Source organism: Rhipicephalus sanguineus, chromosome 1, assembly GCF_013339695.2.
Source record: "Rhipicephalus sanguineus isolate Rsan-2018 chromosome 1, BIME_Rsan_1.4, whole genome shotgun sequence".
Taxonomy (NCBI): Eukaryota; Metazoa; Arthropoda; class Arachnida; order Ixodida; family Ixodidae; genus Rhipicephalus; species Rhipicephalus sanguineus.
Window position 1 is genome coordinate 266,359,436 of NC_051176.1, and position 21,542 is coordinate 266,380,977.

General features: G+C 46.4%; 1 protein-coding gene across 1 annotated transcript in view; it reads left to right on the forward strand.

Moving 5' to 3' along the window:
• LOC119378905 (vesicle-fusing ATPase 1) overlaps positions 1 to 21,542 on the forward strand; it is a 56,986-nt gene that overhangs the window by 20,479 nt on the left and 14,965 nt on the right. The window contains exons 6-15 of the mRNA XM_037647973.2: positions 188 to 275; positions 1,745 to 1,802; positions 2,335 to 2,393; positions 2,977 to 3,065; positions 5,155 to 5,297; positions 6,419 to 6,618; positions 6,698 to 6,772; positions 6,854 to 7,207; positions 7,723 to 7,818; positions 7,891 to 8,047. Of these exons, the coding sequence (XP_037503901.1) occupies positions 188 to 275; positions 1,745 to 1,802; positions 2,335 to 2,393; positions 2,977 to 3,065; positions 5,155 to 5,297; positions 6,419 to 6,618; positions 6,698 to 6,772; positions 6,854 to 7,207; positions 7,723 to 7,818; positions 7,891 to 8,047 (1,319 nt within the window). The remainder of the gene's footprint in view (positions 1 to 187; positions 276 to 1,744; positions 1,803 to 2,334; positions 2,394 to 2,976; positions 3,066 to 5,154; positions 5,298 to 6,418; positions 6,619 to 6,697; positions 6,773 to 6,853; positions 7,208 to 7,722; positions 7,819 to 7,890; positions 8,048 to 21,542) is intronic.

A 21,542-nucleotide genomic window follows, 5' to 3' on the forward strand; every position in this document is an offset into this window, starting at 1 on the left:
AGGTGAAGCATATTGAAAATCTGAAGGGGTCACTTTCAATCGGACGTTGACTGTATTTGTTTTTGGGAAGTTCGAATAGTAAAATTCCAGTGCAAATCGAATCGAATAGCAAACACTATTCGAAAAATATTCGAAATTTCGAATATTCGCTCACCCCTAATTTTGACCAAACTCCATCTTCCAACAGCACCACAAAGGATCCATATGACACGGATAAGATGTCCATGGACTTTGTGCAGCAGTTTCCAAAGCAGGCTTTCACAGTTGGTCAAATGGTAAGGATGCTTTTTGCTTGTGCCTATCCAGTATTTGATTTACTTGGTTGAATCAAAGCATAAAGTGACTAAATTTGGCAAAAAAAATGTTGCTATGGTATAGTTATGCCTCCCCCCCCCCCCCCCCCCCCCCGTACACACACACACACGAGTGACCTCAGCACAGCACATATTTACACCAGATAAACATGAATACATGTGTTAACTATTGGTACATTCAGCTAGGCAGTGTCACGCTCTCACTCAGACTGCAGCAATGCGGAGCCACTCTCGATCAGAGACAGAACAGAGCAAGCATGTGTGAGCCAAACATGCAGCTGCACAGCAGAGCAATTGTAGGCTGAAGAATGTACATGTCACAGAGTTTTCCACTGCATACAAGGCACACGGGTGCACTGTGCATGCAGCAGTGGCTGACATCACGCCTAAACGAAAGATGGAGTCATGATCAGACCTTGGTTGCACCCAGAGGTTGGAGTTGCTCGTCAGAGCTGGAGGTCGGCGGTTTGAAAGAACCAGCCGAATGTACCACATGTTTCGTCAGTGGGATTTGAACTCTGGGCCTTCAGTAGCGAAGTTCAAGGTACTAACCACTTTGCCACAGGTGGATGCCTTATCGCCCCGCCACGGTGGTCTAGTGGTTATGGCGCTCAACTGCTGACCCGAAGGTCGCGGGATCGAATCCCGGCCGCGGCGACTGCATTTTCGATGAAGGCGAAAATGTTTGAGGCCCGTGTACTTAGATTTAGGTGCACGTTAAAGAACCCCAGGTGGTCGAAAGTTCCGGAGCCCTCCACTACGGCGTCTCTCATAATCATATCGTGGTTTTGGGACGTTAAACCCCAGATATTATATTATTATTAGGTGGATGCCTTATCAGGCAGAATCGGCCGCCTTTAAGATGCCTCATGCGTAAGCTAGCACATTCAATTAATTGGTGCTTTTTTCACAGTGCTGATGGAGTGTCATTGAGTTGCCATTATGCTGTGACAGTAGTAATTGATACCAGTCAATTTCTGCTGTAATTCTATTAGCATATGATAGAGTGGTTTTTATGGTTATTAGAGGCCCGCAATGTAGACTTGCGTGCTGCATATTTATTAAATTGCGGACTGCTAAGTGTTGGTTTAGTCGCAGCCAAAATTATTACTCTCATTAACATATATAGTGCCTGTGAGCCGTTCTTGCGGTGCAGCATTTTAAAATATTGTTTAGTTGGTTAGGTGTTTTGAATTGTTTGAAGCTGATGTTTAAGGTTTTGTATTTTTAAGCTTAGCGGTTAAAAAAGTGTGGGTGTAGGCCAGTTGGTTCATGAATAGGAAAACGACCTAAAAAAAAATACACGGGACGAAGAGACAACATGAACTGCTTCATGTTGCCTCTTTCTTTGTCCTATGTATTTTTTGTGGTCATTAGGCCTAATTAGTAGTTACTGTCTTGTGGCAATGTATTTGTTTGCTTTGTTGCAGCTGGCCTACCAGTTCTCTGATAAAAAGCTGTTGAAACTTGTCGTTAAAGAAATGGAAGGTGAGAACCAAACACATTTTTTGGAAACATCTCTTATTTAGCTTAGCATAATAATTGGCTGTCATTCTTCACATTTCCTTTGTCATTTATTATGAATTATATATAGGATTTTCATTGACAGAAGACTGCTTGCCTGAGCAGCATTGTCACCTTAATTACCAATAAACACTGCGTTTGATAGCAACATTAAATTGTCATCATAGTTTTGAGTGGGAGTTTTGTTTTTGAGGGGACGGTCTAGGCTCTGCATACAGTTCTGCTTGCAGCTATGTGTAATTTGCTGGAAAAAGCAGCACCGCGCTGTGATGGACAGCTTCCTGCTGTATTTTGCAATGAAATAATTTCACACTCATTACCTGAGAGGCTAACAGCAAATTGTTGGCTAGAATATGTTTGGAAGATTACTTATGTTTAAAATGGAAAATGTGTACATATAAAATAGAGCCTCTAGTAATGACTTCTGCATGAAGCTTCTCATCTTCTGAAATGAATTATAGGTGTGCAGTTGCCTCAGTCTTTTTTTTTATTGCAGTTGCAAGTTTGGATTACCTGAAAGGCGACGTCTCCAAGCCACAGTCAAAGCCTAAGACTGTAAGTTATATTACTCCATTATTTGTATAGATGTGTAATGGCAGGCTTTTGACTCTTGAAATTACAACGTTGTTGCTTTCTTCCTTTCTTTCCAGTCATGTGACACTCAAAATTTTGGCACTTGTCAGTTCCTTCATGCATGAAGTAGTTGGGCACAGCAGTTTTTTTTTTTTACTTTTAGGTTTGACATGTTTGTATTGCTTTCTAGTCTTGTGTTCTTAAAGTATGCGATTTGTAGTTGGTGTGCTATTTCTTCACATATTTTGAAATTTTCTATTATGTAAGTGCACATTTGCTTAAAGCAGCTCACACTTGCAGATAATTAAGAAAGGCTGTGAGCATTTAAATTCTCTAAAAAATAGCATGTTGAACAGTCTATACTGTAACCTTACGTAAAAAAAGAAGTTGCAGTGTTAAATCTTTCAGTATGCTGGAAGGCATAAGCTTTTGGTATATAGGCGTGACTGCTGTCTGTGTCATGTAGTTTTCATGAGGCGATTCAGCAAAGTATAACGTTTTTTTTTATATACGGTCTATGTTGTGTCCTAGGCAATTTACACCTTTACAAATTAATCTTTTTCAGACCCAGATTGGGTTGCTGCTGCCAGATGCTGCTGTTGTTTTTGAAAAGGCTGAGGGGTCTACATTGAGCCTTACTGGACATGCTAAAGGGTAAGTCTAAGTCTAAAGGGTTTGCTGTAGGGATATGCTGAAGGATAAGCAAGCAGCAGCATAAGACATTCCTTATTTTAGGTAGTCTCGGTAGCCTCCTTATACTGGTCCTCTATGGTGCTTTCTCCTATAATATGGCCCTGCAACACCCTTTAAGCATAATTAAGAAGTGCTGCCTATCTGTAGAGGAGGCTCATACGAACAAGTGGGCCGAATATTGTTGGACTGAAAGCAGCAGGGAATTCACGATGTTGTCTTGAAAACAGCAAAAAGTTGCTTGACTGCTTTTTCGTAACGTTGTCATCATCTATGTAGCAAGTGGACGCTAATGTGCCTAGGATGCATTGATTAATTTCTTGATCCCAAAAACTTTCTCAGTAATGCTGTTATTTTTAATATTGAGTTAAATCAACAAAATGTATGTCTGTGATGTCAAAAAGTTAAACATATTTCATCTTCACTATACCAGTCTTGATTTATGATCATCATACTAATATGTTTTCTCCATCTATGTGAGATGGCACCCGACACACTACATGTGTGCTCTTTCAGACACAACGTGCATGAGTAGGTCACTTGCTTCCCACTTAGACTGCAGTGACAGTACTCCCCACTGCACCTTGTTGTCTCCTGGACCACACATATGCTTGCCAGGCTGCGCTAGCTTTCTTCTGTGTGCTTTCCACCTGCTGTACCTTGCAAGCTGGCAGGCATCATTTCTTACTGAGCTCAATTGATAAGGTCAGAGTCCTTCAGAAAAAGCTATTAAAGGACCCTGAAGGCACTTTAAAATGCCCAATCCGAATTTGGTTGCTGTCTATCGGTCATGTCTCAAAGTTGATCCACGCCACATATGCGTGCAGCTAGGCAGCTTGTGTTCCAGTCCTATTGTGTACATGGTAAATGCTGTGCTATGTAGCTACGTGCAGCTTCCTCAGTGTAGTGCAGATACTGCAGTCACCACAGGGTGCTGCAGCAAACCCTCTTGCTGGCTGACAACCGTGTGCTCTTATTGGTCTCTGTGGGCGGGTGCGCCTACAGGTGCATGGTGATACGAGGCAACCAGGGGAGACAGAGTGTGCTTAGAGAATGCTGCACATATTTGCACTTGAAGTACAAGCCAATAAATTAAAAAAAAAACACAAAAAGAATCTCCAAGGGGATGACACACAGCAGCGTAGCTGCCAGTGCTGTAGTGGGGATGAATAAAGAGAGAAAATAGTAGAAAATAGTGAAGGGGTGCAATAACTGCCTGTAACTCTGTGTATAGTACTTCAAGGATGGATGGATGGAAAAAACTTTTTTTCGTATCCGGCGTGTTTTTGGACTGGGCTCCCACCTAGGTGTCGGCTAGAAGGTCTTGCCTCCTAGCGGCTTCCTCGGCCCGCTGGATTGCTCAGAGCTGAGCTGAGCAACGCGGCCCGCCAATGCGCGCGGAGGCTGTCGGTGGAGGCCGCGTTCTGATCACTGTGTATTAATCCCTAGCATTCCCATAGGATATGTTCTAAGGTAGCTTGTGCTTCACAATCTTTGCATTGATCAGATGTGTATAGTATATCTGGATATATAACATTTAGTAGGGCTAGATTCTTCTATGACCTGGTTTGTAACTGTCACCATTGGACAGACTGCGACCTATTGAGTTTAAGGTTAGGTAGTGGGTAAACGTGCCTGTGCAGTTTATAATGTTTAGTAATTTCATTGAATGTAGTCATTCGGTCCTCCCACTCCCACACATCAGGCGACTCTGACGAGGGATCAACATCTGTCATAGCCCGGAAAGTCAGCTGTGTATTGTGCAGCCTCGTTAGGGTTGACCTCTCTCCCATGGGGTTGGGTGTGTGGGCTGGGACCCATAGAATGTAGACGCATCTGTCATCTTGGGTTGTTTTGCCTGTTCTAAGAATACGCAGTACCTCAGGGGAGATAGTCGCAAAACTTTTGTGGCTGGAGATTTGGAAGGCAATTTAGCCCAGTAGTGAGGTAATTCTCTGATCACTTGGAAAAGTGTTTCAGAGCCCCTGGAAGTTTTTTTTTTTTTTTTTTTTCATTTCACATTTCAAGTGCTCTATCTCTTTTCTTTCGCCAGGAAAATGGTTCGTCAGTCTATCATCAATCCTGACTGGGATTTTAATAAAATGGGCATTGGAGGCTTGGACAAAGAATTCAGTGCTATATTCAGAAGAGCATTTGCCTCAAGAGTGTTTCCACCTGAAGTTATTGAACAGCTTGGTGAGTTTGGAGGAACCCTTTTGCCTTTGTGAAAATCAGTAATCATGCTAATGATAACAAGTTGGACTGTTTCTGTAATACTGAATTAGTCCACAAGTGTATAAGTGTCAATCCTGTCAGCATTTCGATGTAGGTTGTAGCAGAAGTTGACTGAGCACCCTTTTACTTTCTTATTGGCCATTCTGTTCAAACACTTCTAGCAAACTGCACAGCAGATCGAATACAAAGAAAGAACGGAAAAAGAGACAGACAAGCGCGGACTCGCAACTCATTTGTTGAGAAAGCCTAATTGACCTTAAATAGTGTCCAGCAAAGACGACGTGTCACCATCAACGTTTATCAGTGTACTAAAAACAAAGATTATGGATTCAGTCAGCTGCATGTTGAAGGCCGTGTAAATCAACAATAGCACGTAGAACGCAGACATGCATACTTCTTGTCCGACAGACTTATAGAGCGTTGGCTAATTCACCCCTCTCCCTTTCTCCTGATATGGAAAGTCTATTATCCTGCGGCCTATGTATCTGTTATCCCTGGAAGTGACGTTCGAAGCTCGCAACAGCACTCCCGACAGTGGGCTGGCAAATGCAAACTGCTATGGAAAATGCACTGCAGGAGTGCTGTTGCGAGCCGGTTTTTAATGACGCGACATCACTTCCAGGGATAGCAGATACATAGGCCGCAGGATAATAGAGGCTATCCATATCAAAAGAAAGGAAGAGGGGTGCGTTAACCAAACCTCTATAAGTCTGTCTGAGAAGGGGTATGCATATCTGCGTTCTACGTGCTACTGTTGATTTACATGGCCTTCCACATGCGCTGAATTGAATCCGTAATCTTTGTTTTTGGTACATTAATTAACATTGACGGTGGCACATTGTCTTTGCTGGGCACTATTTAGGGTCGGTTAGTTTTTTTTTCAATAAATCAGTTGTGAGTCTGTGCTCCTCTCTTTTTCCGTTCTTTCTTTCTGTCCTGTTTGCTGTGCAGTTTGCTAGAAGATGAACCCGTGCCAACTTGCCCAGCTATCAATGCCTGTTTAAAGGCCTTCTAAAGGCTCTCATGGGCATAAATACAAATTTATAAACATTTCCTATTTTCTCGTGGTTCTGTGTTTGCAGACCTGAAGCATGTCCGCGGCATCCTTTTGTATGGGCCACCTGGTACTGGAAAGACATTAATGGCTCGTCAGATTGGCAAAATGCTGAATGGACGAGAACCAAAGATAGTAAATGGACCTCAGATATTGAACAAATATGTTGGCGAATCTGAAGCGAACATTCGGCGCCTTTTTGAGGATGCAGAAGAGGAAGAAAAAAAGGTACACTCGCTGACTTCTGTACCCTTTTCATTTAGCTCGCTCACATTCGACTGTTTTTCCTTATGCTCTTCTTTTTCAGTTGGGTGCCAACAGTGGTCTTCATATCATAATTTTTGATGAAATTGATGCCATATGCAAGCAGCGAGGCTCTGTGGTAAGGCTTGTAGAAAATGCAATGAATACTGGCTTCGGATATTGAAGTTGTCTGCTTCACAAGCGTTACGTCTGTGTCCAGGCTGGAAACACAGGTGTTCATGACACTGTGGTGAACCAGCTGCTGTCCAAAATAGATGGTGTGGAATCATTGAACAACATTCTGGTGATTGGTATGACCAACCGTCGGGACATGATTGACGAAGCGCTGACACGACCAGGTCGCCTTGAGGTGCAAATGGAGATTGGACTCCCCGATGAGCATGGTCGCCTCCAGATTCTGAATATCCACACAGCACAAATGCGTAATCACCGCAAGATGGCTCCTGATGTGGACTTGGCTGAGCTGGCTGTCCTTACTAAAAACTTTTCGGGTGCTGAGCTAGAGGGCTTAGTACGTGCAGCACAGTCAACTGCTATGAACCGCCTTATCAAGGTGAGTCTACTCTGCTGGTCCAGTGCAGGTTAGGTTACCAATGAGGCTTTGTGTGCTCCCTTTGCTAATAGCTTCCTATTCTTCCTGCATTCCAAATTTGTGCTTTTATTTTTGCCATTGTTATTGCTAATACCAATAACTAATACTGGAAATGCTTCATAATATTCTGCAAATAATTGCATTTTTTGACAAAGCAGTGTAACAAAGTATTGACAAAGTAATATAATTTACGCGTACATGTGAGTCTATCTTTAAACGGAACATTCAGGCATCTCTCTCGCATCTTGTGAAGGCTGCAGTGTCTGGTGCCTGTAAAAGGTGCCGTCATTGCACTGTGCAGGGATGTAGAGAATAGCTAGTGTAACCTTCCTCTTGCCAGCTTCCACAAAAGCTGGGTGTTCTCTTTATTATTAATTTTCCTGTACCTTTGCTCTGAAATATTTGTCAAAATAAATGTTGTCACAAATGTTTTTTATTGGATAAGGATAACTGATTTCCATATGGTCCCAATCCAGGCAGGTAGCAAAGTGGAACTTGATCCAGAAGCCGCTGAGAAGCTTCTTGTTACTCGAGCCGACTTCATGAACGCACTGGAGAATGATGTGAAGCCGGTAAGTGTCAGTTGTTGGTTAACTAAGGCTTTTATGTGTTGCTTGGTTTAATTGTTAATCATGGCATTACAGGCATTTGGAACTAGTACAGAAGAGATTGAACAGCTTGTGTGCAAAGGTGTTACTACATGGGGACCACAGATAAGTGCCATACTGGAAGATGGGGATTTATTCATCCAGCAGGCACGATCTCCAGAGTCAAGAGGTCTGGTCACAATCCTCCTTGAAGGTGAGCACCTTTCATGCAATTTGCAAGTAAACTTTCTTTGTCATCCTTTTCAAACAAGATAAAAACAAGAAGTGCATAGCAAATGGTAAGTTTCTACATAGAAAATTAAGCATGAGAAATTCTTAAATGGGAGTGTATGAAAGATAATTTAAACTGACAAGTGACCTGTCTTACTTCTTTAGCCATTTCTCTAGTTGCTACTTGCTTTTTGGATTTGTATTTTGCATAACTGGCATTTTTGTGTGATGCAGATTATCATTCCCACCGACAAAAAGATTTAACATTTCATGCTTTAATTTCTTTATGTGTAGTGTAACAGACAGTGTAGCAGACAAGGATAAAGTGGCTCAGAAGATGAGTTGCAAATCTCTTTCAGCTGACCAAATCGTGTTATGTGCTAGGCCAATTATTGCATATTTTAGAGAATTTTCTTCCCTCATATCCGATGCTATAACTTTCTCAACCTCTATTGTTTTGCACAAAAGAAAGCATTCATTTCCCCTAAACCCATGGCTAACACCAGGGCTTCTCACTTGTTTATGAAAGAAAGACAACCTATACGGAAAATCAAAGAAAAAGCTTTTTAATCTGGCTTAAAAAGAATGGTGCAAAAAATACAGCAATACATTAACCCCAGTATTAAAAAAAACAAGGGAGGATTACTATGAACTATTAATAATTCAAGCCGGTAAGAATACAGGAAAGCAGTGGTATATACTTAAAGGGACACTAAAGAGAAACAATGAATTGGTTTAGATCGATAAAGTGTGCTCGGAGAACTCTTGGGTAGTTTATTTCACCACCATAGGTTTATTATTAGAGGAGAAAACCAAGTTCAAAGTTTAATTTTTAAATTTCGTGCCGAACTTTGTAATTCGTGACGTAAAAGACTTCAAAGAGCATTTAACATATTTTGGGTGCCACTGGCTCAACGAAAGTTCCACAAACTCGTTATGTCAAGTCTCTGGCCCTCTCAGAGGACAATGTACTTCGATTTAACCGATTAGGAACAACGTAGGCCCAAGCAGGCGCCGTCAAAAATATGTGATGTCACGGCAAATGGTGCGGGAATTCCAAGGTGGCATCGCCACCTGTATTTTCTTTTTGCGCGTTTTCTCGCTTATTAAGCGTCTTCGCGCAGAAAGCGTGGTGTTTTTGGTATCGTGGAAGACTACTTTACTAATGCGAGAAAAATCGTTTTGCTCTTTAGTGTCCCTTTAACTCATTTCTAAAGAAAACTAGATGTTCAGCTTTTTAATACTGAAATCTGGAGGCTTGTGTGAATATTCGAACACTTCGAATATTCGAACGAATATTACAGTACTCGAATTCGCTTCGACTCGAATTTAAATTATTGGAAATTTCGAAGGATTCGAATTAAACAAATAAATGTATATTAGTCCGCATGTAACCCCACTGTAAAGGTGGTTTCACTGCGGTGCAGGGGTGCCATGCAGTGAATACATCTTTCCAGGCAAAATCTGTACTGCCGCGAAGTCCGATTTCAAGGTTAAATGAACATATTACCCTTACATCGATTCACCATTTCTTAAGTTTAAGAACTTGTTATACTGGCTTATATTCATAGTCATAGTCATCTATTTATAGTCATATTACTTATGGGACCACTTCATGGGGAAATAAACATACAATGTTCACCTCTCATCCATTCAACATTTACAGAACATGGCTATTCGTATCAATGCGAATAGCCATGAACTATTAGTGATGATCATTACTAATAGTTCATTCTAATTGGATGCATTCACACTCCTACAGCACCACTCTATTCTACCCATTTCTTCTTTGTTTAAATATCATTTAAGTATTTTCTTTTTTAAATTGCTTCATAATCACCTTCCTTATGTACTTATTGATGGTAGGTTACGTACTAATGCTTTGCACACAATCTAATGGTTTGCACACAATCTCAATTTTCTGCTTCCTCACTGTAGCACGAACTATGGTAAAATGACTTCATTTTCGTCACTTAAAATTTGGAATGACCTCCAGTATCACTTAAACAGCTAACTTCTTTAAACACATTGAAGCATGAACTAAAACTTTTTATTATTTGTAAATAGTTTCTTTATGATAGCTTTGATAACTTGCATTTTGATCCTTTTTTGTTGTATAGATGATTTATGTTGCTTGCTTGATGTTTTTTTGATGTTATAGATGTTTCGTGTTGCTTTTTGATGTTTTTATGCTTCTTTTTCTTTAGATTTGTATTTTGTATTTGTTTTCTGTTTTTTCTGTACACCTTCTCTTTTTTTATTTTTAACCGAGGGTCCCGTTTGCAGTCATTGACTTTGGGACCCTCGTCTGCATATTTGTTTGTACCAATCATCGTAGGTTGAATTATTAATAAACTAAAACTGAAACTGATATGCTCTAAGGATAGTAAATTTTAAAACGTAACATATTTTACAGGTTATCACCTGCATTCTACCTAAAGTCAAAATTCTGCTACTATTCAGTTGCTTCCACTTCCTTTGAACCAAAAAGAATAACATTTGCACATGTCTTGTTTCAATTTAAAAGATATTGTGCAGGTTAGTTAAGTCATGACAATCATGCTCATTTTTTTTATAATATGTGATATATACTATTTAATTCGATTCGAAATTATTCGAACAAAATCACTATTCGCTTTGAATTCGCTTCGATCCTAAAATTTACTATTCGCAGAAGCCTAGAAATCTGTCATGACGGAAAGATCTTTTGCACTTCTGATGCCATTGCAAATGCCTCCAGCCAATATTTTTCTAGTCTCATAACACAATCCGGTCAATCACACATTAATGACAGTCATCGTTCGTTGCAATCTTTTTATCTTTTCCCAACCACTCCAACTGAGGTTTGCAACACAATCCTGAATCTTAAAACAACTAGCACAGGACTTCACAAGATATTCGCTAGACACATAAAGGACATTGCTGATGTCATCGCTTCTATTTTTGCCCAGATTGTCGACTCAATCTTTAAGCAGTCTATCTCTCCTCCTGAACTAAAGAAAAGCAAGGTACTAATAGCTGTTCATAAGAAAGGTGATAAATCAGTCATCATTAAATGTAGGCCCACAGCTGTTATTCCTTCTTCAGCAAAGTTGTTGAAAAAAAAGTCACAGCTTCGCCGCAAGGGCGAAGCAATGAATGCGATAGCAGGAAACTAATGCTATACGAAGTGAGGCTCGCCAATGGATACTCTCAGTTTGAACAGTGCTCCTGTTGCAAAGGCAGCCAAAGCAGCGAAGGAAACTAGAGTGCTTCAAGTGTCGAGCTGTGACACTTGATAGTTCGCGCTCATCTTCTGTTTGTTCGTTTAGCAGCGTCCCTTGAGCTCGAGTGACTTTCGTACGTTCCGTAGCATGAGTGCGGACATCACGGTGAAAGCGTGAAACATCCCTCTTCCCCTCAGCACGAGAAAACCGCGCGAGCAGACAGCGGAAGGGCAAGGTTTTCCCTGCGCAAATATAAGAAGAAGCAAGCGAGCTCGCTGACGACTTTTAAATCCGCCCGTCGCGCTCCTAGTGCCATCTCGCTCGTAATGAAGAAACGCTTATAAGCGCCTAGCGTCTCTGAGTCCGTCCAGTGGTAAAGGGTGTGTATATAACGCTCACCGTTAGCTACGTGGAGGACCTGCGTTTCGTGGCGTAGTGGTTAGCGCCACTCGCTGCGGAGCAAGAGGTCCCTGGTTCGATTCCGCGCTTCGGAAACATTTTTCTGAATTATTTTTCTTTGGGGCTTTTATATATATATACATACATACTTATACATATACGGTGCATGACGGCAGCGACGACGACGGCGACGGCAAAATTCAGCCGAGACTGTCCATATAATTGCTATCGCAATAATAATTTCCACACGTCTTACAAACTACCTTGAAAAATTGAAGCTCCAATCACCACATGAATTTGGATTTTGTCCGGGGTTTTTCACTAATCTTGCATTAGTTGTTCTTACTCAAAATATCAAACACAATTGATGACAGAAAGTTCTTTGGATCAGTCTTCATAGACTGCCTTTGTCTCGATCAGTCATGCTATTCTTTTGAACAAACTATCTTCTTGTGGTATAACTGGCCCGCTGTGAGAACTAATTTCTAGCTACTTACTTAACCCTGCTCAGGTAGTATCTATTTCAGGCATGCTCTCTGACACCAAAACTATCATCCCATAAGGATCTGTATTAAGATCTCTTTGACTCCTTACCTCAGTGATTCCACCCCTGCGCCAGCTGCGCCAAAGTGCGCCAAAATGGATTTACTGTGCCATCCTGATAATGTCGACGGAAATTGCGCCAAACTGTGCCAGAGTCACGGGTTTGAGAGCGTCTATCACCAGCAGTCGTACCGCTGCCACGTCAAAACATGTGCAGCTTGATCTTGGAGCCGGCAATGTCACAACCACGGACCAATAATTACCGTATTTACTCGCGTAATGAACCCACCTTTTTTTCAGAAAAGTCGGCGCCAGTTTTGGGGGAGGGTTCATTACGTGGGAGAAAAAAATTGCGGGAGTTATAAGAGCTGAAATTTCGCATGACGGTGTTAAAAAGCTTGCTACCCAACCGCTGTTGGCCTTGAAGTCAGTGGCAGGAATGCCTTGATTTCTGACCGTGGCCTGTGCGTGGTCATTTTGCGGGACACTGCACATCCCTCACTACGGAGCCTCTTAACATATTGCCGCGAGTCTTATATTTCATCAGTGTAAGCTTCACCCACAAAGACTGTGGGCAACGTGCTACGCAGGTCTCGCCGTGATGTGTAGGAAGCTTCGCGATTGTTTTGGAACAATCTGTTAAGATTGCGCGCCGCACGAGAATGTTCCAGCTTTGTCGAGAGATAACGCCGCCAACAGCGATATCGCTAGAAAGTTTGATAGCGCCTGTATAAAAGCCGACGCGCTTGACTGCTTGTCAGTTGATCGACGGACGACGCCCTGTTCGCCGCTATCATTGTACAGTATGTATTGCTGTAGTTCTAGTTCTCATTTTCCCGGCCACAAGTTCGGCCAAATAAACAGTTTCATTCTGCAAACGCCGACTGCTGTCTTCGTCGACGTCACGACCACGTGACATCTGGTGGAGGTGCTGCTTCATGATCCGGACGCCACCGCGGAGCGCTGACCCAAGCCCAAGCCGCGAAGAAGACGACTCTAAGGACAACCCGGATCCTTGAACCAGCCGCCGGCAGAAGGGACTACAACCAGAGTACGGGCTCCTTCCCGAAAACGCCAGGCAGCCGAAGACCGTCACATCGACCGCCGAGACGATGACTGACGCAGTGCCCCCTACGGCGATCGTGATGCAGCCACCCAGGGAGCCGCCGACGTTCCGTGGTTCGCCATGTGAAGACCCCGAGACTTGGCTCGAGACCTTCGAAAGGGTCTCAACATTTAATAACTGGAACTGCGAGGACAAGCTGCGCCACGTATACTTCTACCTAGAAGACGCCGCGAGGACGTGGTTCGAGAACCGAGAATTCGCCCTACAAACATGGGATCTTTTTCGGACGACGTTCCTAAGCACGTTCACGAGCGTGGTCCGCAAGGAACGGGCCGCGGCTATGCTGGAGACCCGTGTGCAGCTGCCCAACGAAAATATTGCCATCTACATGGAAGAGATGAATCGCCTGTTTCGACACGCCGACCCAAGTATGCCCGAAGAGAAGAAAGTGAGGTTTCTCATGCGGGGTGTCAAACAGGAACTCTTCGCTGGATTGATAAGGAACCCGCCGAAGACGGTCGCTGAATTTGCATCGGAGGCTTCCACGATCGAGAAAACGCTTGAGATGCGAACGCGGCAATACAACCGCAGCTTCTCGGCTACAAGCTACGTCGACGTTCAAGCCCTAGGGCCCGCCGACCTGCGTGAGACGATTCGAGCAATCGTGCAAGAGGAGTTGCGAAAAATTCTACCTCCGTCGCAACCTCAAGTAGAGTCCATCGCCGACGTCGTGCGCCAGGAGATCCAGCATTCACTCGGCGCGCCTCAGCTAGCAGAGCCGCAGCCGCAAGCTATTAGCTATGCTGCTGCAGCCCGCTGTCATGCTCCTTCTCCACGCCCCCGCCAAGACGCCACACCGCCGCAGTACCGTCGCCAGACGCCGCCGCCGCCACCGACGCCCTACCGACCACCTGTCGGACAGCGTAACGCCCCGAGGAAGACCGATGTCTGGCGTGCCCCCTACAACCGCCAGCTCTGCTACCACTGCGGAGAGGCTGGCCACACGTACCGCCGCTGCCACTACCGACAGATGGGACTACGCGGATTCGCTATCAACGCGCCGCGCCCGCAGCCAGGCGAACGGCCGCGCGACATCGACGACTACCTCACCGGAACACAGTGGCAAGAACGACGATCTTCCCGCTCGTCGTTGCCCGGCCGCTACATGTCACCGCACCGCCGGCCGTACACTGGCCCAAACCGGGGCCGGTCGCCTAGCCCGTATCCGGAAAACTAAGGGCAGCAACCGATGGAGGTGCGGTTGCTGTACGACGAACTACCGAAGATCCTCCGCCGCCGACGACGACGCCGTGACGAAACCTTCAGAACACGACGCGAACCAGACAGACCCCTGACGACGAAATCTCGCGGACTGAAGAAGACCCGACGACGCAAAATGGAAGCAGCGGAACACACCGACGCAGCCGTGACCCCACGCCACGCCCTAACTGCAACGCGAGACGACGAACTAGCGACCTCAACGTTCTTATCGACGGCCACAGCGTCACAGCTCTCGTCGACACCGGAGCCGACTATTCTGTCTTCAGTGGACCGTTCGCCACCAAGCTGAAGAAAGTAAAGACCGCTTGGAGTGGACCCGAAATCCGGACAGCTGGAGGCCACCTGATAACGCCGATTGGTGTCTGCACGGCGAGAGTCACCATCAATAACCGGACTTATCCTGCGAGCTTTGTAATCCTACAAAATTGCTCTAGGGATGTGATACTTGGAATGGACTTCCTAAGTGACCACGGCGCCGTCATCGACCTGAGGTCTGAGTCGATAACGCTAACCTCAGACAATGCGCTCCCACGCCACACGATGCCAGGGAACCATGCATTGAACGTGATAGAAGAGCAGGTGACCGTCCCGCCGCGCTCCAGCGTCATTATTTCCGTCTGCACCGAAAAACCTGCGAACATTGAAGGCGTCATCGAGGGCGATCAGCAACTACTCTTGAACCGTCAAATTTGCGTCGCAAGAGGTATAGCCGAACTGCGTGACGGTAAAGCAAAGGTAGGGCTGACAAATTTCAGCCACGAATATAGGCACCTCAACATTGGTACGACGGTCGCCTACATCGACGAATGTGTGGCCGCCAGCAATGCTTTTGCCCTCTTCGATGCTGCCGAACCTGCTTCAACGAATCGAGGTCCCGAACTAGATTTCAACGTCAACCGGAGCCTCCCGAAGGTCAAGCAAGACCAGCTGAAAACCCTGCTCCTGCAATACAAGGAGTGCTTCTCGTCGTCATCACGAATTCGACAAAGTCCGGTGGCGAAACACCGAATTATAACGGAGGAAAGTGTGAGGCCCCTCCGTCAGAGCCCCTACAGAGTTTCGACTCGAGAGCGCGACGCGATAACGAAACAAGTCGACGAGATGCTACGCGACAACATCATCCAGCAGTCCGAGAGTCCGTGGGCGTCACCCGTGGTGTTAGTGAAGAAAAAGGACGGGACACTGCGCTTCTGCGTTGATTATCGGCGCCTGAACAAAATCTCGAAGAAGGACGTGTACCCCCTCCCACGAATAGACGACACCCTGGATCGACTTCACAACGCGACGTACTTTTCGTCGATGGACCTCAAGACCGGCTACTGGCAAATCGAAGTCGACGAGAGAGACCGAGAAAAGACTGCCTTTATAACACCCGACGGCCTCTTTGAGTTCAAGGTCATGCCTTTCTGTCTTTGCTCGGCACCTGCGACGTTCCAGCGTGTCATGGACACCGTACTGGCCGGATTGAAGTGGCAGACGTGCCTTGTGTATTTGGACGACGTCGTCGTGTTTTCCTCGACCTTCGACGAGCATCTCCAGCGGCTTGAGGCAGTACTTCAAGCAATCAAGGCCTCTGGACTGACCCTGAAGCCAGAAAAGTGCCGATTCGCGTACGACGAGCTCTTGTTTCTGGGTCATGTGATCAGCAAGTCTGGAGTGCGCCCAGACCCGTGGAAAACAGCTGCCATCGCCGACTTTGCGCCACCCACCGACAGGAAGGCCGTGCGCCGATTTCTCGGCTTATGCGCCTATTACAGACGCTTCGTCAAAAACTTTTCACGTATCGCCGAACCACTGACGCTTCTCACGAAGAATAACGTGGAATTCAGGTGGGAAACGGCGCAAGTGCAAGCCTTTCAAGAACTTAAACGACGCCTGCAGACGCCACCCATACTTGCGCATTTCGACGATTGCGCCGATACGGAAATACACACCGACGCAAGCAGCGTAGGACTCGGTGCCGTCCTTATGCAAAAGACTGACGGGCTTGAAAGGGTTATCAGTTATGCTAGCCGGTCACTATCCAAGGCAGAAGCAAACTATTCCACAACAGAAAAGGAATGCCTTGCCATCCTCTGGGCTACATCAAAGTTTCGCCCCTACCTCTATGGCAGGCCCTTCAAAGTTGTCAGTGACCATCACGCCTTATGTTGGCTAGCTAACTTGAAGGACCCTTCAGGTCGTCTCACACGATGGAGTCTGGGGCTTCAAGAATTCGACATTACCGTCGTGTACAAGTCCGGACGAAAACACTCTGACGCCGACTGCCTGTCTCGTGCCCCCGTCGACGCGCCGCCGCAAGACGACGACGATGACTGCTTCCTCGGAACTATAAGCGCCGACGACTTCGCCGAAAGGCAACGGGCCGACGCGGAACTGGGGGGCCTTATTGAGTACCTCGAGTGCAAGACCGCCGTTGTTCCGAGGCTATTCAAGTGAGGACTGTCGTCGTTTTTCTTACGGAACGGCGTTCTCCTGAAAAAGAACTTCTCGCCACTGCGAACGGACTACCTTCTTGTCGTGCCCTCATCATTGCGACCAGAAGTCCTCCAGGCCCTACACGACGACCCGACGGCTGGACACCTCGGTGTTTCCCGCACGCTCGCCAGAATATAGGAAAAATACTACTGGCCACGCCTTGCTGCCGACGTCGCCCTCTACGTCAAGACTTGCTGAGATTGCCAGCGACGGAAGACACCGCCGACTAAGCCAGCGGGACTTCTGCAGCCAATCGAACCACCGCACCGGCCGTTCCAGCAAATCGGGATGGACCTACTGGGGCCGTTCCCGACGTCGACTTCCGGCAACAAGTGGATTGTTGTAGCGACTGACTACCTCACCCGCTACGCCGAGACAAAGGCCTTGCCCAAAGGCAGTGTCGCTGAGGTAGCCAAGTTCTTCGTGGAGAACATCGTCTTGCGTCATGGCGCCCCAGAGGTCCTTATCACAGACAGAGGTACCGCCTTTACTGCGGACCTAACTCAGGCGATCTTGAAGTACAGCGAGACGAGCCACCGCCGCACCACCGCCTACCACCCGCAGACCAATGGCCTCACCGAGCATCTAAATAAGACCATTGCCGACATGCTCGCCATGTACGTCGACGTTGAGCACAAGACGTGGGACGCCGTCCTTCCGTACGTGACCTTCGCTTACAACACGGCCGTCCAAGAAACGACGCAGATGACGCCGTACTAGTCGGTCTACGGAAGGAGCCCGGCGACGACGCTCGACGCCATGTTACCCAATGTCACTGACGAAGAAAATGTCGACGCCGCCGCTTACTTACAACGTGCCGAAGAAGCTCGACAGCTGGCCCGCCTGCGCATCAAGACCCAGCAGCACACCGACAGCCACCGCTACAATCTTCGACGACGCTTTGTCGAGTACCAGCCCGGCGACCGTGTCTGGGTCTGGACGCCAATACGACGACGCGGACTGAGCGAGAAGCTTCTTCGACGATACTTCGACCCGTACAGGGTACTTCGACGTCTCGGCGCACTCGACTACGAGGTTGTCCCCGACGGCATCGTGAACTCCCAGAGGCGCCGAGCTCGACCCGAGGTCGTGCATGTGGTGCGCCTTAAACCGTACTATACTCGTTAGCGCACCTGAGGACTCTAATGTTTGCTTTCTTTATTAGTTTTCTTCAGTATTGCATGTATTCATGTTCTGTTTTTAAGCATCGGGACGATGCTTTTTCAGAGGGGGGCATTGCCGCAAGTCTTATATTTCATCAGTGTAAGCTTCACCCACAAAGACTGTGGGCAACGCGCTACGCAGGTCTCGCCGTGATGTGTAGGAAGCTTCCCGATTGTTTTGGAACAATCTGTTAAGATTGCGCGCCGCATGAGAATGTTCCAGCTTTGTCGAGAGATAACGCCGCCAACAGCGATATCGCTAGAAAGTTCGATAGCGCCTGTATAAAAGCCGACGCGCTTGACTGCTTGTCAGTTGATCGACGGACGACGCCCTGTTCGCCGCTATCATTGTACAGCATGTATTGCTGTAGTTCTAGTTCTCATTTTCCCGGCCACAAGTTCGGCCAAATAAACAGTTTCATTCTGCAAACGCCGACTGCTGTCTTCGTCGATGTCACGACCACGTGATAATATTCAAGAACTCGTCTCTCAACAAGAGGAAACATTCCTTGATTTGGCTCGCGAAATGCGCGACGATCCTTTTTTTTTGTAGACCAAAGCTCTTCCTCTTGTTTTCTCCAGTTACGTACGCGCACCGGATCGATGCTGAAGTGTCGTCCAGCCGCACGATCTCCATGCTCCAGCACATGTTCGACCACCTTGAGTTTAAAAACCGGCTATGTAGCTAGCGTACCGAACCATCGCACCCCACGCGGCAGGTGTCCAACGAAGTTCACCACGATCGAGAAACCAGACAACATAGAAGCAGCGACAGCGCTATAAGCATGGCCTCCGAGGTTGTGTGCCAACAGCTTTCTCGAGAAACCTGGCAGCACGCAATCTCGGAGGCCATGCTTTAAGCAAGGAGGTTTCTTCTGCATTCGACAGTTGGCGCTCCGCCGCAAAAAGGCGCGACTCTTAAATTTTGACACGCGTCGTTCGCGCTCGTGCTACTGGCAACTGTTTAGCATGGTTGTTAAACTATGTTGTGACTCTTATTGCGTCGTTGTTTTGAGATATAATGGCGTGATTTAACGTTGTTTCGATTGTCAGCGGCGCTGGAAATCACACGGAAATAAATTGAACAGATACGCACAATAAAAAAAATATTTTTTTTTTCGAGGACCAAAGTGGGGGGTGGGTTCATTAGCGAGTAAATATGGTGTTCCGCTGAATAAACAGTGCTCATGTATGCGTTTCAAGTAAGCCACGGTACCATCATGCACATGCCGACGCAGCTTCTTTGTGCAAGTCGGCTCGATGACAAAACGCAATCTCTCCAGACACTCGTGACGTCTCGGCCAATCTGTAGTGAGAAAGTGTGCCACCGATTCTTCGGAGGACGTCGTCTGTTCCAGAAATGCTACTGATGGCTCATTTCAAGCTTTGCATGGCACGTAATTAAAGCTATGTTCACGAATAACTACACGAGTGCTGCTAAAATGTCTGTCACTTCTGCTTCTTGACATGGCGGAATGAAATACGGGAACGCTAGCACTAGATATATGAAACGGTGTCGTATTTTCCGCGCTTCACATCCATGGAAGGGCATGTGAACGGTGGGAACACGTTGATACTTTTCCTCAAACGTACTTTAGCCATGGATCTTCTTCGAGAAGAGCATTTTCATAATTCCTTTCCACCAGCACCTCCGGGTTTGTAATCACTATTTCGGTAAATACACCCTAAAAGGCCTGCCCTTTCGAGCTCGTGAATGCTAGGGTCCCACTTCAAATTTTTAGCTTGCTTTTTTAAAAATGTCATCTCATTAATAAAAGCATGCCCACTGGTCAGAGCAGCTGCAATTCTGTTTTAATATGCACAGCTGTCAGTAGCAGGCCCGTCGCTTACAGTCCTGGTGTCGGAAGGCCCACTGTGAAGCGGCTACGCCGTGTTACGCACCCGCCCCTCGCTTCCCAGGGTCAATAGCTGACGGTTAAAAAAGTCAGTTTTGCTGAAGGGCGCAGCAATGAATGCAATACCAACAAATTGTATTGTTATATGAAGTAACTCTTTTGGATCCGATCTCCTGTAACTCAACAAAATGCTCATTTAAGGGAATATGGCCACTCCAGGGGCCGAAGCGGTCTTCGTGCTGCCAGTTCTCTAAATGCGAAGTAAGCGTTCAGAGCAGCCAAGTTTATGAGCCATCTCCTGATGCCTCGAGATAACACGCACCAGTGACTGCGCCCTTTGAGCCACACAGCCCCCCACCCCCCTCCCCTGGCGTCTCTTTATGCTCCTTATGAAATATGGGCGGCGCGTTTCCTCTCTGTTTGAGGACCAATCGACTGCAGGCCTCGCACGCGGGATGATGTTATTGTATGTGCCCTCCGTGCGATGGAGACGGCCGGCTCATTTCATCTCTGCTTCAGTTTCATCTCCGCTTGGAAAATGGCGGCAATGGCGACGCCAAAAACCTGTCAAGAGTGTCCATATAATTGCTATGGAAATAAAAAGAAAGAAAATGAGCCATTCCACTCTGAGGTGGATGATCAGCGAAGCTGTTTAGCGCATGGCACAGATGTGACACGATTGAGGCCACTAACAACCCGGCCACATGAAGGCCAGGTTGTTAACGGCCAGGCAGTTAACATTCAATGCGCAATATTAATGCAAAAGCTCGAGATGATTCATCAAACATGAAAATTGGCCGTCGTCGGCTTCAGCACAAGTGATGCAGAAAATCATCACCACGTGATGACGTCATCACATGACATTGTCGCTTTGCGCTGCCTTCATGATCAGCGCATCAATTATGGAGGCAGTGCAAAACCAGGTGAGGTGCAGAACGCTTGCTATGTCTCCAATCCTGGAGGCAGTGTAAAACCACATTAGGTGCAGAAAGCTTTCAGAGGGGGGGCGGGGGAGGATCAATAAATATAGTGGGTAAGAAACGAAGGTGGATTTCGCCTTTGAGTCATTTTAGGCAAATGCATAAGGGACCATCGAATTTTTTTTTTTGCACTGCTCCCTAGATGGCACTAGGGGGTTTTTGGCGTGCAAATGGAATGCCCTAGCCATATACAGCTTCACTGTAAAAGGAAAACGAAGTTTGTGATATGTAGTCCCCTGTTGAACACACTTTCGGAAACTTTCGTGGAAGCTCTACTTGAAGCGGATCTCCATCTTCCAGGCAACCCAGTGCATGCGCAAACGATAGTCTGGAAGCACTGCGAGAATGCTCTTGCTACAGCACAGAGAGTCCTCAGAGAGAGGGGAGGGAGTGTCGGAGGAGGTCGTCTTTCTGAGGCTAGCCAAGTGACGTTGCGTTGCGCTCAGCAATGCAATCGATCAAGAAGAAAAGGAACCTGGCTTTTGCCTTCTAGTCTTAGTGGAGAG